The 18,145-nt window shown below is 45.7% G+C and overlaps 1 protein-coding gene across 1 annotated transcript in view; it reads left to right on the top strand.

Annotated features, from left to right (window-relative positions):
• Atp1a4 (ATPase Na+/K+ transporting subunit alpha 4) overlaps positions 1 to 16,340 on the top strand; it is a 37,726-nt gene extending 21,386 nt beyond the window's left edge. Inside the window, exons 14-23 of the mRNA XM_042258632.2 lie at positions 1,267 to 1,403; positions 1,791 to 1,941; positions 2,239 to 2,407; positions 4,114 to 4,268; positions 4,393 to 4,516; positions 5,919 to 6,064; positions 10,710 to 10,840; positions 11,136 to 11,237; positions 15,644 to 15,735; positions 16,024 to 16,340. Coding sequence (XP_042114566.1) covers positions 1,267 to 1,403; positions 1,791 to 1,941; positions 2,239 to 2,407; positions 4,114 to 4,268; positions 4,393 to 4,516; positions 5,919 to 6,064; positions 10,710 to 10,840; positions 11,136 to 11,237; positions 15,644 to 15,735; positions 16,024 to 16,052 — 1,236 coding nt within the window. The 3' untranslated portion in view covers positions 16,053 to 16,340. The remainder of the gene's footprint in view (positions 1 to 1,266; positions 1,404 to 1,790; positions 1,942 to 2,238; positions 2,408 to 4,113; positions 4,269 to 4,392; positions 4,517 to 5,918; positions 6,065 to 10,709; positions 10,841 to 11,135; positions 11,238 to 15,643; positions 15,736 to 16,023) is intronic.
• The last annotated feature ends 1,805 nt before the right edge of the window (positions 16,341 to 18,145 follow it).

Here is an 18,145-nt window from a genome sequence, read left to right as displayed (position 1 = left end):
TTTATTTCTCTGACTTGGCAGGGAGGTGGTATGGCTGAAGCCGCTAGACAACAGACCATAAAATGGTCAAACATGGTGGGATACTAGGAATGTATGAGGTTGACAAGCCCGCCTTGGGAAGCAGGTCTCTGGCGATAGTTGATGAACCACCCGGAAGCTTTCATTACACTGTCACCCAGAATCACGTCACTAAGGGCTCAGCCACATGGAGACAATCCTCTCGTAGTCCCTTTGTAGATCCTCACCAGCAGGCAGTGCACAGGCCAAGCTGCCGATGATCCACTGTCCCATAACTAGGCTGAACAACCAACGTTAGGGCTTGGCGAACCAACTCAGTGCAGTCTCCCCAAGTCTTTGATAATCACAGCTTGGCTAGCACTTTGCTGTCTTCTTCCATCAAGTCAGGGGTGCTGGTGTCTCAGAATGATGGGAGTTCTTTAAGGAAAACCACTTCTGTGCACATTCCCATGCCTTGAAAGCAACTGGACCTTTGTTCCCGAAAGCAGTGGTTTATTTGTTTGTCCGTTTGTTTATTTTTGCTTTGTCAGTGTTTTACTTATCTCTCCCATCAGAGCTTGAAAAGTTATATGGATGCCTAGAGGACAGCTGGGAACCTTGAGAAGGAGCTCCCGGGGAGCCAGCCCTTCGATCCTCATTCCGTAGCTATTAATGGCTTGTTAAGTGCAGGCCGTGGTAGTGGGGCAAAGTGCATATGCACGTCACCCTCACAAAGCTCTCAGTCTGGTGGGGAAGAGATCACCACAGAGAGAAGCACTCAGTGGTAACACATGGAAAGAACAGAATGCCGTGACAGCGTAGAACACAAGAACCTCATCTTCGGGTAGGAATGGGATACCATGAGCTTCCAAGTGGAAAGTGTAGGATAAGGCAAGGCTCTGTATGCACCGGGCCTTGGTGAAGTTTTGCTAGGCAACAGATTATTCCAGACATCCCTTCATATTGGGTATGTGTTTCTGTGTTGATGTTTAAAGTTGCAAACAGCCTCTGGAAAAATTGAGCCAAATTCTGAATTTTGCCATATTTCCAAACCATTGACTTCTTCCTGGGCAATATAGAACCTGAAGGATCTGTGCCACATCGGCTGACATCCCTGCTTCCCTCCAAGGATTGACACCACAGTAACCCAGCTCTTGACCTGTGTGAATTGTGCTTGGAATTGAGCTCCTAAATGGGCTATTACGTGGAGGGTAAAGGATCCAGATCTTATCCAAAACATTCTCCTTTTCCTCCCTCCTCCCAATCTAGGTAATCATGGTAACAGGGGATCATCCCATCACCGCCAAAGCTATTGCCAGAAGTGTGGGCATCATTTCAGAAGCCAATGAGACAGCAGAGGACGTGGCTGCTCGGCTTAATATCCCTATCAATCAAGTCGATCTCAGGTGAGACCCCCCAAATAACTCAGACCTGACATGTCACCCTCCATCCTCAGCTTGTCCCATCAAAAACCACTTCCCCAAATTCCTGGAGTCTACTTCAGCAAGCAGGATTGTGGGATGTACACTCTACTCAATAAAGTATAACAGAGAAGTAACTTCAGTGATTAGGTCACTGAGTTTTCAGAGGAGACAGGAAAAGAAATAGAGCCTATGGAAGGAGTGGTTGACAAAGACGAACAAGTGGAATGAGTCAATTTTAGGACAGTTCACATGGAGGACCAGGAGACTGGGTGGGAAGGAAGCCAGAACTTACAGGTTTAGCAGAGAACACTGGAACCTGGGGTGAGTCCTCAGCACTCTGATCCAGCCTTTGCAAACTCCTTCCCTTAGGACTATAAAAGCCATTGTAGTGCACGGCTCAGAACTAAAGGACATGAACGCAGAACAGCTGACCCACATTCTCAAGTCCTACAAGGAGATAGTATTCGCTCGGACCTCTCCTCAGCAGAAGCTCATCATTGTGGAGGGCTGTCAGAGACTGGTAAGGGAACCAAGGCACCTTGGGCAACCTGGCAGAGGCAGGCTAGCTGCACACCCAGCAGGGGTACAGGTGGGCTGGGTAGGAGGATTCCGGAGGGAATTCCATCCTGCCTCAGTGATGGCCTTTAGTTTAGAGGCCCCCTCAAAGCTTAAAAAGCCCAGGGGAACAGAAGACAGGGCTGAGCATAGACAAATTAAACATGACTGCATTGAGAAATGAGAGGCTGGAATCAAACTGACATTTGGGACTGATCCTGGATCTAACACATACTTTTTTGCTCTTGTCTGGTTTCACCAGGGATCCATTGTGGCAGTGACTGGTGATGGAGTGAATGACTCCCCTGCTCTGAAGAAGGCTGACATCGGCATCGCCATGGGTATCACTGGCTCTGATGTCTCCAAACAGGCAGCTGACATGATCCTTCTGGATGACAACTTTGCCTCCATCGTGACAGGCGTGGAAGAGGGTGAGGAGGCAGGGTACCTAACAGTGGGACTTGATCCTTGGAATGGGGCTTAGTGTACATTATCTTCATTGCCTTTGGTCCCCATCCAACCTCCTAATCCTGTATGAACTGCAAAAAAAAATATCACAAATCTTGAAAATTCCACTTAGCTTGGGCTGGAGGAACGTCGCTCTGTTGGTAGACTGCTTATCTAGCATGCAAAAAGCCCTGGGTTTAAGTCCCAGCACCACATAAAATACCTATTACTCCAGCACTCTGAAGATGGAGGAAGGAGGATAATGAGTTGAAGGTCATCCTCGGCTACAGAGCAATTTTGAGGCCTGCCTGTGTGACATGAGAGAAACTATATTAAAAAAAAAAGAAAAAAGAAAAAAGGACTCAGCTAATACTTAGGGATATTCTTTTTAAGAAAGAAGTTAGAAGGTTTTCCAGGGAGACCTAGACTCTAGCATAGCACTATTCCTTCTTTGTGATCTCCCTGGGATTCAAGTGTGTCTACTGCAAGTTTTTCAAGGTAGCCGTACTGCGGGAAAGTCAATGCTTCAGTCTGCAGCAGGGACCCATAGGAACTTGTTGCCTGAATTATGATGACATGTTCAGACCGATTGGAGATTCTCTGCAAATTAACAGCATGAACTCAATTACCCTCTTTCCAGAGAATTCTAAAGAGAATGCCCATTGAAACAGAAGAACTCCATAGGGCTACATGCCAGGCTCGCTCATTTCTGTCTGAACCTATCTTACTAAAACACATCGATCTATTGTATTGAAATCTAGTATGAATCTGACAGTTTGCAAAGTGTTTTTTTAAGGGGAAGACAGAGGATGAAGTTTTAATTTTATTTATTTATGTATTTTTTTAGGTATAAGTGCTCTGTCTGCATGCATGCCAGAGAGAGCTTCAGATCCCACTATAGATGATTGTGAGCCACCATGTGGTTGCTGGGAATTGAACTCAGGACCTCTGGAAGAGCAGTCAGTGCCCTTAACCTCTGTTGCCCAGTATTTTAAATCTATTTAATTCAATACATTTTTCTGAGTGCCATTTGCAAGACACTACCCTAATACAAAAGACGGAAATATTTGCCCACATACAACTTACTTTGTGTTGGTGAGAGGTAGACAACGAACAAGGCAAATTCCATAGCATGTGAAGGCAATGAGAAAAAAGAAAGCAGGGAGCTCAGAGGAGGATGACAGCCTTTGGAAGGGCAGCCAAGGCGGGACTCAGCAATCTTGCAAAGCAGGAGAAGGTAGCAATGAGAGACATCAGGGGAGAGCAAGGTCACAAGTTGAGCAAGGCAGAAAATCAGATTCAAACCCAAGCCTAAGCCAAGCTTGGGTTCTTTCCACTCAGTCGTAATCTTGCAAAGACTAATACTGGCATTCTCAAACACCTCCAGGATTAACTCTGCCCAATGCTGCCTAATTTTCAGAGATCAGGTGACACTAACTAGCCATATTAATCCAAGAAAAAAAAAAGAGTACAAAGTCAGGCCATGGCTAATAAATCGTGGCTTTACTTGATAGTCACAGAATTTACAGACAAAACACAGACATACTCCTCCCCGTCCCCAAAAGGTCTAGTAGGACTTGCCAGTGTTTCCATGGACCACTCCTTTCTAGCAGTCTGTCTGACCAGGAGCTGGTTTACTGGATGTGTGTCCTCTGGTTACTTCTCACAGAAGTTTGGCCATCCTCTCCAGGTCGCCTCATCTTTGATAACCTGAAGAAGTCCATCGCGTACACCTTGACCAGCAACATCCCTGAGATCACCCCCTTCCTGCTGTTCATCATCTTAAGCATACCCTTGCCTCTGGGTACCATTACCATCCTCTGCATTGACCTGGGCACTGACATGGTGAGCACCAGCTCTCACTCTGGGAGTTCCTCAGATAGGTCGAGCGTAGGGAAAGATCTGTCACATCAGGGGACAGGGCTAGAGTGTCTCTGTGTACTGGTCATTCCCACCCTACATCCTCCAGGTCCCTGCCATCTCCTTGGCTTATGAGTCACCCGAAAGTGACATCATGAAGAGGCTGCCACGGAACCCAAAAGCTGACAATCTTGTGAACCACCGTCTTATTGGCATGGCCTATGGGCAGATTGGTAAGCCTAGAGAAGTGAGGGCAGAAGGGAGGGAGATGGTTGGTTGCCTTGACTGGCTATTTAGACACCTCTGTTTAGAAGTCAGGGAGAGAGTTTCTCAACAGCAAACTGTGCTTGGCCTTGGGACCACAAAGAACTGTTGATCTCTGATCTACCCTTAAAGACCAGTGATAAAGGAAAAACCTACATGAAATGACAGCATTGTGCCTTTCCACATGCCAAGCAAGTACTAAAGACATAACACGCCACAGGGGCACAGAGCATGCTAGCTCGCCAGTTGTGAAGATAGAGAGCTTTTAGGGAGGAAACAACTTAAAATTGAAGACAAGGTTTTTGACTAGTAAGTAGGTAGTCAAGTATCCTGAACCAGCAGAGAAAGGAAATTCACAAAGCATGGCTAGTACATTGTTTTGGTGGTGTTTAGTCTTGATGGGGAAGTAGTGGAAATAAGGCTGTAGACATTAGTATCAACCTTGGGACCAACCTTGAAAAACGTCTAAGAACCAACCGTAGAAGGTCTCTGTCCTTAACCAGCTCAGTATGATGGAGTGTTTCAGAGAGTAAGGTAGGGATGGAGTGGGAAGAGACTGGAGACAGAAGAAATCATTCAGGGCAGGAAATTGGTCTAAACAGCAGTGACTTGGGAGTCAGACCTGTTGGGAATCTGCTTCACTGCTTACTGCCTCTGTGGCCCCGAAGACAACTGAGTCCTGTGTTTTGAGTTCCCCACTTAGGACACCAGTTCAGAACTGGAAGGAGCCGTGTTCACAAGACCCTACACCGTGCAAAGCTCTGTAGCTAGCCGGCAAATGCTACTATTATAGCTGTTGCTGATGCTTAGCTACCACACAATGGAAAGAATGAATTGGTACCAAAGTCCTTCTCAGTTTTAAAATTACTTGATTCAGGGGGCTGGAGAGACGGCTCAGTGGTCAAGAGCATATCTTGTCTTGCAGTTGGACCCCAGTCCAATTTGCAGCTCCCATTACCTATATAACCCCAGCTCTGGGGGATCTGAAGCCCTCTTCGGACTTCTGTAAGCACCATGAATATTCCTGACCCTGACACATACGCACAATTCAAACTACATGTGATTCAAAGATGATCCTAGCTGGACCAAAACAAGACTGAAACCCAGCGGGGCAAACTCCAAACCCTGCAGCTCCGTGTTTGGTGTCAGAGGGGGCTTAAGATGGCTCTGCTCTTCTGACTTAGGGTTTAGAAACAAATGTCATGGTTTGGAACAGAGATGGCAAGGTCAGATCACCGATGACAAGAATCTTCCTCGCTATGCAGATACACACTAACCCAGCTAGTAGCAAGGACCAGCCCACCCCTTCCGTGATGTGTCTTTGGGGCCATGCTCTGAACAGACTCTCCTCTCTATGGCTGTCACTCACAGGGATGATACAGGCTCTGGCTGGATTTTTCACCTATTTTGTGATCCTGGCAGAGAATGGTTTTAAGCCTCTTGATCTGCTGGGTATCCGTCTATACTGGGATGATAGAAACCTGAATGACCTAGAAGACAGCTACGGACAGCAGTGGGTAAGTAGGAAGGCCAGGGTCTGGGTAGTAGCTAATTAGACTGAGGAAGTCCCCCAAGTGTGGTAGTGCAACCCCAGTGCTTAGGAAGCTGAGGTAGGAGGATTACCACACCACAAATTGAAGGCCAGCCTAGGAACATAGTGAGTTCAAGGTTGGCCTAGGCTATATGCTATATGAGTCCTTGTCTCAAAAGATGTGAGATCAAATCTTAGTTGTTGAAAAGTTACCTCTTACACACTTGTGACTTCTGCCAGTTGAACCCCATGAGGCCATCAGAAGTCCATGCTCCCATGATCCAGTAGCCAGTGATACCCAAAGTTCTTACTATTCACCATACCAACATCTCCCCAACCCTCAACTCAAGCTCTTGTTAGTTTTACAATCTATACCTCTTCTCTGCAGCCAAGATGTGGCATGATACTTATAGATAATAGATAAAATCTAATTAAAAATAATTTTACATGACAAGAATTTCTCTTACACACTGAAGACCTGAGAAGGCGGCAAGTGACAGGCAGCAGCTGAGAGCTCACTCGAACTCGAACTGCAAGCAGGAGACAGAGAATGCACAGGGGACAGCAGGAGGTTTCTGAAACTTCAAAGCCCACCCCCAGTAACACACCTTCTCCAACAAGGCTATACCTTCTAATCCTTCCCAAAGAGTTCCATCAACTGAAGACCAAGTTTTCAAGCATATGGGCCTATGGGAGCCATTATCATTTCAATCACGGTATTCCAATTCCTGGGCCCCATAGGTTCCTGGCCATACAATAATGCAAAATGCTTTCAGTCCACCTTCAGAAGTCCCCAGTAGCCTTTCACAGTCTCAACACTGTTTTAAAGTCCAAAGTTTCTTCTAAGACTCAAGCAATCTAACTATAAACCCCAATAAAAGCAAATTACATACTCCCAACAGAGAGTGGTGTAGAATATGCATTACTATTCCAAAGGGGATGAATCAGCACATAGTGAGGAAATACTAGATCAAAGTAAAACTGAAATCCAACAGGAAAAACTCCAGCTCCTATCGCTCTGGGTCTGGTGTCAGAGGGCTTGCAAGATTCCATCTTTCCAGCATTGCCGCCTACAACTCCCTTCCCATTCTTGGACTGGTTCCACTCCCTGTCTGCAGCTCTCCTCAGCAGACGTCTTATAGCTTTGGCATCTCCAGCATCTTGGGGTCCAATGCAATCCAGACTCTACTTTCATAGATTCATACCATGGCCTCTCAGGGCTTCATGGTTTGCTTTGTTACACGCCTGACCTCAGTCTCATACCCACAGAAGAATATCCCATAACCCCTCTGTATCCTTCATGACTTTAAAGCCAGCATCATGTGGATGACAACTTGGGGTAAACCCTGTCCCCCTTGGATCTCATTTGAGTCAGCTTTGATTTTTTTTTTTTTTTTTTTTTTTACTGCTTTTTAGGAGCACAGAATTTCTTAGGCTGTTCCTTTTTACAAGTTGGATGCTTACCCAATGCTTACCTTGCACATGGGGTCTTACCCTGAGGGCACCCTTCCCTTTATCCCAACACAAATCAAGTCTCTCCTTAGTCTCCTTATTGCTTTCAGCACATTGGGGACAACATTAAACTTCCTGATATTCTTTTTCTCCTCGAATACATTTTGTATTTCTTTTTGCCACACTTTTTTTTTTAAATTGTTGACCTACATAATAGTGATTACTAATAACCATGTGGTAGAGTCAATGTTGGGTTATCTTGAAATCTCCTCTGCCAAAGAAACTAGTCTGTTACTTTTAAATTTAGCCTTAGGTAAGTTCTTAGGATGAGGGCAGAAAACAGCCACATTCTTTGCCAAAATATCACAAGAACCATCTCTAGTCCCCTGGCTAATATTCTTCCCCTCTCAAACCTCTTGAGCTAGGTCTCCACAGTCCACATAGATCTTGCCTTACCACTGTCTTCCAAACTCCTACTAGACTGGCTTATTAAGCTCTGCTTACAACATTCAACCACTTTTCCAGACCAAAGTACCAAAGTCTTCCATATTCCTCCAAGAAAACCACATGGTCTGCCACAGCAATACCCTACTCCTGGTACTAATTTCTGATTTAGTTACATTTCTTTTCTTTTTCTTTTTCTACATTTATCTTATTTTATGTGTATGTGTTGCTTATGTGACCCATGGAGGTTAGAAGAGGCCATTGGATTCCTTGGAACTGGATTTAAGTGTGGTTGTGAACCATCATATGGGTGCTGGGAACCAAACCTGGGTCCTCTGCAAGAGCAACAACCGCTCTTAACCACTTCAGCCTCTTAATTTTCTGTTGCTATGATAAAACTCTATGACCAAGGAAACTTATAGAAAAAAAAAAAGAGTTTATTCTAGGCTTACGGTTCCAGAGGGTTTGAGTTCCTGATGGCAGAGCTAAAAGCTCTCTACCCAGAAAGCACACTACTTACAGTTGAAGTAGTAGTTCCTTATCTTCCAAGAAACTTTCATTAATCCTACCTATCACAACCTATACCAGAAACTGACCTAGGCCCTGGGGATATGATCGTAAACTAAAATGATCAAGTCATGAGTCTCTTTCTATGTAGACCAGGATGGCCTCTAACACATCTACCTGCCTCTTGCTTCTGCCTCCCAAGTGATGGGATTAAAAGTATGCACTACACCCAGCCTATAAGCCATGATTCTTATGGAGCTTACTCTAGTTATGAGAGGAAAAGATGTGTGTGTGCGTGCATAAAGCATATCAAGTTAACAGATTTTTTTAAGTAAGTCAAAGGGAGGCCAGGAAATATTGAAATTGATACACTAGAATGAGATGGAAGGATAAACAAGGAAGATAAAGATTCTTAAAATTTAAATTGCAGAAAAACCGTAGGTATTGGAAAGGATTTTTAGGATGTCTAAAGCTTAACTCTAAGAGCAAGCTGCCCACTTAGAGTGTGGAAGACAAGAGAATTAGAGGGGATAAAAAACTGGGAAGCCATGGAGATGGAAGATTATTCATAAATATGAATATTTAAATCTCAAAAAAAAATGAGGACAAGAGTAGAAGTAGAGTAACAGTGAGTCAGATGCTGAACTCTCTAGGCGACAACAGGGTTGTCACAGACGGCGGTGCAGAGCGAGCTGGCACACAAATATGCTGGCTGCTCTGGGCTTGTGTTCCATTTTTGGCTCATCAATGCTTTTGTTTGTTTGGATTTGTTTGTTTGTTTGAGACAATGTTTCACTATGTAGACCAGGCTGGCTTTGAATATAGAGATCAGCCTGCCTCTACCTCCCAAATGCTGGGATTTAAGCTATGCACCACCACACCCACACAATGTTTTACCTTTGTTTTCTAGTCATGTAAGGTTTATTATTTCTATTCAAGTACAACTTTAGGTACACCCCAAATGGTTTTGTAGTTGGTATCTTAATATTGTGCAAACCCGCCTGTTATCTATATTTAGAAACATGTTGTTTTGTTTTTAAACATAGGCTCTTTTCTCCAGTTCCCCCCCACCAGTCTAATTTAGATACACCTCTTCTGTGTTCCTACTGTGCTCTTGGCTTCTTCGTTATAACTTAGCTATTGTATTGGCATTGTTAGTTTTTTGTTGTTGTTGTTTTTTTTTTTTTTTTTTTTGATTTTTTGAGACAGGGTTTCTCTGTGTAGCTTTGCGCCTTTCCTGGAACTCACTTGGTAGCCCAGGCTGGCCTCGAACTGACAGAGATCCGCCTGTCTCTGCCTCCCAAATGCTGGGATTAAAGGTGTGCGCCACCACCGCCCGGCCAATTGTTAGTATTTTTATGCCTTCTACTCTAGAGTCTACATCCCTTACGTATGAAACACAAATGAAAGAACCACTGAATGAATACGATAGTGCCTCCAGTCTACCATCCTATGGGGCCTTGAGCATGTTATGCGAGCTCTCTACAATTGAGTGACAGCCCCAGCGTTCCGTCTGCTACTCTTATGGGACATTCCTTCCTGTTCTGAATTTGTATCGCTCTTTGGATCTCTCTTCCCTTCTGACCCATGACCTCTGAATCCTGCTGACCCAAGTCCACCTTCTTTTAATCATATTCCTAATTTAGCAAATTCAGTACTTACATAACATTCAGTAGGCAGAGCATGATGACGAGACATAACTTTCAGTCATGCAGGGAAAGTACACAAATATTAAATGCAGTATGAAAAGTGCTGTGAAAGCTATGTGCACAGTGCTAGAAGCAATCCAGGGAAAGCACAGCTCAAGAAACTTTTGGGTATATCTAAACTCCTTTCTTGTAGCATGAATCCTAATTGGTCTTAATAATAATAATAATAAAAAAAAAAAAAAAAAAAAAACACAGAGCCAGATATTGGGGTAAATGCTGGAAGATCAGTAAAGGAGCCAGCCACTAGAGAGACTTCTTCCCTCTACCGAATCCTCAGCCTGAAAGGGCCGAGCTCCTGTCTCCACCCTGCCTTATCATTTCCTCTCTCTGCCCAGCTGTATCACTTCCTGTTTCCTCCTCCCAAGTGCTGGGGATTAAAGGTGTGAGCCACCACTGCCTGGCCTCTAGTGGCTAGCTCTGCACTCTGACCTCCAGGCAAGCTTTATTTGTGAGAGCACAAACAAAATACAACCACGCTTTCTGACCCAGATGTCACCTTTTCGCTCACACTACCCTCAGACCTATGAGCAGCGGAAGGTGGTGGAGTACACGTGCCAAACAGCCTTCTTCATCAGCATTGTGATTGTGCAGTGGGCTGACCTCATCATCTGCAAGACCCGCCGCAATTCATTATTCAAGCAGGGCATGAAGTGAGTGCCCACTAATAGCTACCAACCCAACCCTCCCCACACTCAAACGTGCCACATTTCCTTGCCTTTTGTTGTTGTTGTTGTTTTGTTTTGTTTTTTTCCAGACAGGGTTTCTCTGTGTAGCTTTGGAGCCTGTCCTGGATCATGCTCTGTAGCCCAGGCTGGCCTTGAACTCACAGAGATCCGCCTGCCTCTGCCTCCCGAGTGCTGGGATTAAAGGTGTGCGCCACCACTGCCCAGCATTTCCTTGCCTTTTCTTCCTATGTCTATTATGCTCATCAATCTTTCTTCCCAGAAACAAAATTCTATTATTCGGAATCCTTGAGGAGACTCTCCTGGCAGCTTTCCTGTCCTACACTCCAGGCATGGATGTGTCCCTGCGAATGTACCCACTCAAGTGAGTAAAGAAAAGGATGCCAACACGGGGAGATCCTTTGGGAGGAAGTGGGAGGAGATGTGTTTGAGTCGGACAATCACCAGGTATGGGGCTGCCCAGACCAATGGAGCTGCACTCGGTGACTCAGACATTCTTTCATACTCCAATCCATGGCCTTGATGTAGAGCAGTACTAGAGACTATGTCAAGTGGACACAAGCCATTGGACCTGCCAATTCAGCAGACTTAGCGGTGTTTAATCGAGTGGAATTTTATGACGACATCTAGTGGAGCTGGAGGAGGATGTACATTTCTTGGTCCTAATATAATCATGGCAATAGTTTAATTTGCCAGGTGGAGTGGCACATACCTGTAGTCCTAGGAGGTAGAATCAGGGACATCATAACCTCAAGGATATTTATGGTTACATAGTAAGTTTGAGGTCAACCCGGGATAGAAATCTTGTCTCGAAACAAAAAGCCAAATTTATGGATAGCTCAACTAATTCTTTTGTTTTTATACACATCTGTTTTAATGTGAGAATGTTTTAATATATGAAATAATTAATATTAATAATATATTAATCTGGCCGGGCGGTAGTGGCGCATGCCTTTAATCCCAGCACTCGGGAGGCAGAGGCAGGCAGATCTTTGTGAGTTCGAGGCCAGCCTGGTCTACAAAGCGAGATCCAGGAAAGGCGCAAAGCTACACAGAGAAACCCTATCTCGAAAAACAATATATATATATATATATATATTAATCTGTTAATATACAAGAGTGATCAGACTGATTTTTTTTTTTTCAAGACAGGGTTTCTCTGTGTAGCCCTAGCTGTCCTGGAACTCACTTTGTAGACTAGGCTGGCCTCGAACTCACAGAGATCTGCCTGCCTCTGCTTCCCAAGTGCTGGGATTAAAGGCATGTTCTACCATGCCCAGCCATACTGAAATTCGTATTGTCTGGTTCCTTCTCTTATTCAGCTCTCAGGTTTTTCTTGTGTTTTGCTTGAACATCAATATTGCTGATAAATTTTCCAGACTGAGTCTCATGCTCATTTACCCAGGCTGGCTTTGCACTTGCTGTGTAGCAGAGAATGACCTTGAACTCCTGGTCATCCCACCTCAGTCTCCCAGTGTTGGGATTATAGGTGGGTGCCACCATGCTTGGTTTTAGTTGGTAATCTTAAAATTTACGGAGAAACTGGGAGTGTAGCTCAGTGACAGTGTGCTGGCCTCGTCTGCACAAGGCCCTGGATTCTATCCCCAGCATTGAAAGGATAAGTCTGAAATTTACCAAGAAAAAGGCAGAAGATCCTGCCCCCATCTCCACCACGTCACCTGCACAGGCAGCCTAGAAGAATAATTTAGTGTGCGTTCTTACAATTCATTTCCGGTGTTTTCACGTGCTTTGCTCTCCTACCCACCCCTCCCAGTGTTATACAGACTGGTTCGTTACAATTCAACGGTGGGACTAGCCTTAGACACTGACCATCCTAGGTTTGAAATTCAACTCTATTTTGTGACTTTAAAGAAATGTGCAACTATTCTGAGCCTCAGCCGTCAGCACGCCTCTAGCAGGACTGGGTATGTGGTTTAGTGGCAGAGCACACACAGGCATAACATTTGAGACCCTAGAATTGCGCCCAGCACTGGGAGTGGGGGGAGGGGGGAGAGACTGGCAGAGTGTTGAGAATTACAGGTAGAGCTTGGTTTTAAGCGCCGAGCATGCTTGGCTCACGGAGGGTGTTTTAACAGTAGCTTTGCTGTTGTTGCTGTTGACGTCGGTAACAAACGGAAGTGAACTCTGCTGTGCTCTGTGCACCTTGGCCACGGCACTTAGCACCTAATGTTATTTTGTGTGCCCAGTTGTCTCTTTTCTCTGACCTCTCTGACCTCCTCGAGCTAAAACACCATTTTCTTTGTTTCTTTGTTTTCCCAATACCTTACACAGATTCAGGGTATACATATAAATGTTGTTCAATACATGGAAAGGTGTTTGTATATTAATGTTCATATTTGTGACGTGTGTAGCAAATGAACCCTGGCCTAAGTCTGCACTGTCCAATGTGGTAGCTAGCCACTGCCCATACGTGACTGCTAAGCTCTTGAATATGGCTAATGAGCATGAAAATATGTGTTTCTAATTTTAACTTGCTTAAAGTTGCAAACTAAAACAACCTTAAATATGTCTATAAACACAATTTGGGTGCTATAATCTACAGTCTCAGCAATGTAGGAGACTGAGGTGGGAGAATCATGAATTTGAGGCAACCCTGGCAACATAAGACCCCCCCCTTTTATTTGTTTGTTTTTTGTTTTTGTTTTTTTCAAGACAGGGTTTGTAGATGTAACCAACCATCTTATTAAAATAAGAAACACAGAACCAATGTAAACGAGAAAGCCAAGAGGTCAGAGCTCAGAGCTAAAATCTTACCTCCTGCAGTGCTCCTAGCTTCCCGGAAAGAGCTACTTCCTGTGTGTCTGTCTTTAAATAGTCTTTCTGTTCTGCCTTCTCATTGGTTGTAAACCCAAACACGTGACTGCCTCGTCACTGCTTCTAAGTACAGCCCTCCAGGTCTTAAAGGCGTATGTCTCCAGTGTTGGCTGTATCCCTGAACACACAGAGATCTACCTAGCTCTTCTACCAAGTGCTGGGATTAAAGGTGTGCACCACCGCCAGCCCCGCCACCGCCACCGCCACCGCCACCGCCACCACCACCACGCTCTTGCTATGGCTCTAATAGCTCTGACCCCCGGGCAACTTTATTAACATACAATGATAATCACATTTCAGTACAAATTAAATACCACCATAAGGGTTTCTCTGTCTTGTTTTGGTGCCTGTCCTGGATCTCACTCTATAGACCAGGCTGGCCCCGAACTCTCAGAGATTCGCCTGGCTCTGCCTCCTGGGTGCTGGGATTAAAGGCATGTGCCACCACCGCCCGGCCATAAGACCCTTTAAAAAAAATTAAAAAGGAAAGAAAAGAAAAGAAAATTTTATTCTTTTGGACTGTATTTCCTTTTAGCCATGAAAATTACATATCCCAAACCTGGACATGGTGTATGCCTGTGATCCTAGTACTTAAGAGATGGAGCCAGAAGGATCAGGAGTGTAGGGGCATGCTTGGCTACACAGCAAGTTCAAGGCCAGTCTGGGTGATGAGATACTGCAGAGAGGGGTAGCAGAGACAATGTAGCAGCTGAGTTAAGATAGGTGAGCAGTACAGGATACCCACCAGATTTCCAAGATTTAGTATTAAAAGAAAAACGTAAATTCTCATTAGTAATGCTTACATTGATTGGCATGGGGGTGTATGCCTGTCTCTCGGCACTCAAAGGCTGAGGCAGGAGGATCCCAAGTTTGAAGGCTGCTTGAGTCATGTAGAAAGACTGTCCCTTAAAACAAAACAGAACAAAATAATGTTTGTATTGATTACATACATGTTGAAATGGTATTTTGGATATATTGAATTAAATTAAAGTATTAAAATTTCTTGTGGTTCACTTAATATGGGCACTAGAAAACTTTAAATTTCACAGGTGGTTTGCGTTATCGTTTTCTCTTCCTTTTCTCTGTGTGTGTGTGCGGCTGTGTGTGCGTATGCCGTGTGTTCCTATACGAGTGCAGGCATACATGTGCCACAGTATACATGAGGAGGTCAGAGGACAACTTCCGGGGTCAGTCTTCACCTTCCACCTTGTTAGAAACAAGAGTCTCTCTGTTGTTCGCTGCTGCATGCACCAGGCTAGCTGGTCTACCTGCTATTGGAGATTCTCCTGCCTCTGCCTCCCATTTCCCACTAGGGGATCACAGAGGCTTGTGTTACTGCGTCTGGGTTTTGCATGAGATCTAGGGATCCGAACACAGGTAACCAGGCTTGGGCAGCAAGCCCTTTGTCCGCTGAGCTGTTATCTCCGCCCACCTCCCCACCCTTGCACTGTAGCTCTGTTGAACGGTGTTGGTGATTTATGCCCGGTTCTCTGTCACTCAAGGGTATAAAACTCCTTGAGTCCATCTTCCTGGTCCCTAATTATAGAAAGGGCTCAAAAGGGGGAAAGAGAGTCTACTTGGCAATATGAGAGTACATATAAACACACATAAGTAAGGGTATATATTCCCTTCCATAATTGCAAGAGAAAGCAGCAAGGGGAAAGAAGGGACTCTGTCATCAGCTCGTGAAAGTCAGCTGGCAATCTCTATAAATGCTGCCTTTAACTCTGGACATGACATTTACCATATTGCCATTGGCATTTTAGATTTGTCTTGTGTCTTTCCTCTCTCCACCCTCAATCCCTTAGCACTCAGGCTCTGACCTCCTCAAAGGGAGCACCTACTGCGTCTCAGTTCATCTCATGCACCATTGCTGCTTACCCTTCTCTGGCCCCTGTATCTTCAGCCCCACTGACCAGCGCTTGCTCTCCGCAGGATAAACTGGTGGTTCTGCGCCATTCCCTACAGCATTCTCATCTTCATCTATGACGAATTCAGAAAACTCATCATCCGTCGACGGCCTGGCGGTAAGGCTGCCCTGGACCTCGCTCTGAAGTGGTCAAGAACACTCTAGAGAGCTGTCCCATCCCATATGGCTCCTCCAGGCCCACTAGCTTTCTTTACCTCACTGTCTGTCCTTTGCTCTTCCTGGACCCTTGTCCTCTACTCCTGACTCCACGTGGTCCTCCCAGTGCTCCAGGGCCTTGCTCCATGAGGCAGGCTTTCCACCTGCCCCTTATCTGCCCTTCTGCTGAGCTCTTCTGCCCACCCTCTCCTGATGACCCCCCTCAGTCCACGTTGTCTCTTCTCCACAGGATGGCTGGAGAAGGAGACGTACTACTAAAGGCAGCATAGGAAGCTCTTCACATGACATTGGTCTCACAAAAGCTGAGACTAAGTGTGACATGACATCTAAGATAAAGCTGAGCAGGGGGCAGAGACACTGGGTTGGATTTACTCTGGATGAGACAGACCAACATCCCTGGGGCTGGACCAAGAACATCTGGTAGGAGATGGGCTGGGGTGGGGAAAGCCCAGCCTGCTCTGCCTGGAGCCCGGCGAGGAGGTGCACAGTCTTGTTACATCCAATAGACAGTCTAGAGAGTAAATGTTTGGAACAACCCTCACCTAACTCGGTGTGTAGAAGTCTGGTTTGGGGGGAACAGAGGGTGCTATAAAGCTCCCTTCCTACACCTACGTTGTAACTGGGCAAGGGAGACCTCCAGGGACCTGAGAAGAGGCTGAGAAGGTACTAGAATGAAGCATCTGCGGCTGGATGTGGTGGCACATACACTTAATACCAGCACTTGGAGGGTAGAGGCAGGTGGATCTCTGTGAATTTGAGGCCAGCCTGTATACATGACGAATTCCAGGCCAGGCAGGGCTACACAGTGAGATCCTGCCTTTAAAAACAGAAGATTAAGCGTATTTGTTGCTGAAGGGTATTTCCCATTTTAAGATCAACCTCTGATGTCCTGTCAGTGTAAGGGACAAGAGGATTCCCCCAAAGTCTAGCTAGAACCAGCTAATGAAAAGGAGATGAGAGAAGACCAGCTGAGCTACATTTTTTTTTTTTTTTTTTGGAGCTACATCTTGTAGAGGTATCTTAGCACCCATATCTGTACCCACATTTGGGACTTATGGGGCCAAATAATCTAGACTCTGACTTGGATTTCCTGAGACCAGACTACAGGCCATAGAGACGTTGCTCTAAAAGAGATCTAACAATATCAGGTCCAGCAAGGTTCAATGACTTGGGAATGGTCACTGGGGGGGGGGGGTCCCTTCTCTAGGGCAGACTGGTGGTCCCTGCCCATTAGTCCTGTCATCAGGACATCTCTATCCTATCCCATTCTTTAGCCTCTTCTCTCTGGTATAACCTTGAGACAGGCTATATGCATGCTGGGCAAATACTGGATCGCTGAGCTACACCCTGAGCCCTGGACCTGAGTTTTGCTGGTCTGATCTTAGTGAAAAGGTGCAAGGAGCCTCGCTCCTACCCACCCTCCTGCCTAGGTTCCTCCCCGCCTTGTCTTCCCCTTCAGGCACTCGTTTCTGCTCAGTGAGCACCTCTGCTCTGCGGTATGACAGTTCATTCTCAGGTCCCTTTTAGAGCTCCCTGCCCCAGTGATACAGAGGAATGCTGAGGACCACAAATGCAACACATGTGTGTGCAGCCTGCACACCTCCTGGCTTCCCGACGAGGGCCGGGCCCACCATCAGTTCCCAGCGCTCTAGTCCCGCCACTCCACTCTGTCTCGTAGAAGAACTGGAGCCTCAGCCAGGAACTTTTACCACTAACCACTTTTCAAACTAGTCTTACAATGGTCACTGGAACCAAACACGGTCACAAGCAAAAATAAATAAATAAATAAATAAATAAATAAATAAATAAATAAATAAATAAATGGGATAACGGTAGAGGAGTATGGATCTAGAGCATGAGCTCCACCGCACGCTGGCAGAAAACAAAACGAAAACCCTTCCCATTGGAGGGTGTAGCCGGGCCCCCTTTCTCTGTATCTGGCCCCTTGCTCAGAGGTTTTCTTTCCGCTCCTTTCCTCTTCCAGCCCAAGGTCTCCTGGGGACAGAGCTATATCGGTCTGGGGTCCACCCTGGCTGCTGACAGGGCTGAAACAGACCCTGGAAGATGGAAGCAGGGGTGGGGAGGTATGCGAGTGAGATGGGGAGGGGGAGGCGGAGGGACCAGCTCCTCAAGTTTCAGTAGTGAGGAACTTTGAGTGTCTGGTGGGTTAAAAATACTGACGCCCCAACTCAGGGTCATTTGATACGGGTGGCTGAGGCGTGTTAAATCCAAGGGCCTGCACGCAGGGAGCCTGGAAGGAAGGGGGCTGAGTAGACAGTAGAGTGAAGCACAGAGAGAGGAGGCTTAGAGAAGTGACGTAGGAGCTGAAGAGGTGAAGGGTGGAAATGGAG

This window comes from Peromyscus maniculatus, chromosome 11, assembly GCF_049852395.1.
Source record: "Peromyscus maniculatus bairdii isolate BWxNUB_F1_BW_parent chromosome 11, HU_Pman_BW_mat_3.1, whole genome shotgun sequence".
Classification (NCBI taxonomy): domain Eukaryota; kingdom Metazoa; phylum Chordata; class Mammalia; order Rodentia; family Cricetidae; genus Peromyscus; species Peromyscus maniculatus.
Note: the sequence above shows the minus strand (reverse complement) of the source record. Positions and strands in the feature narration are given on the sequence as shown.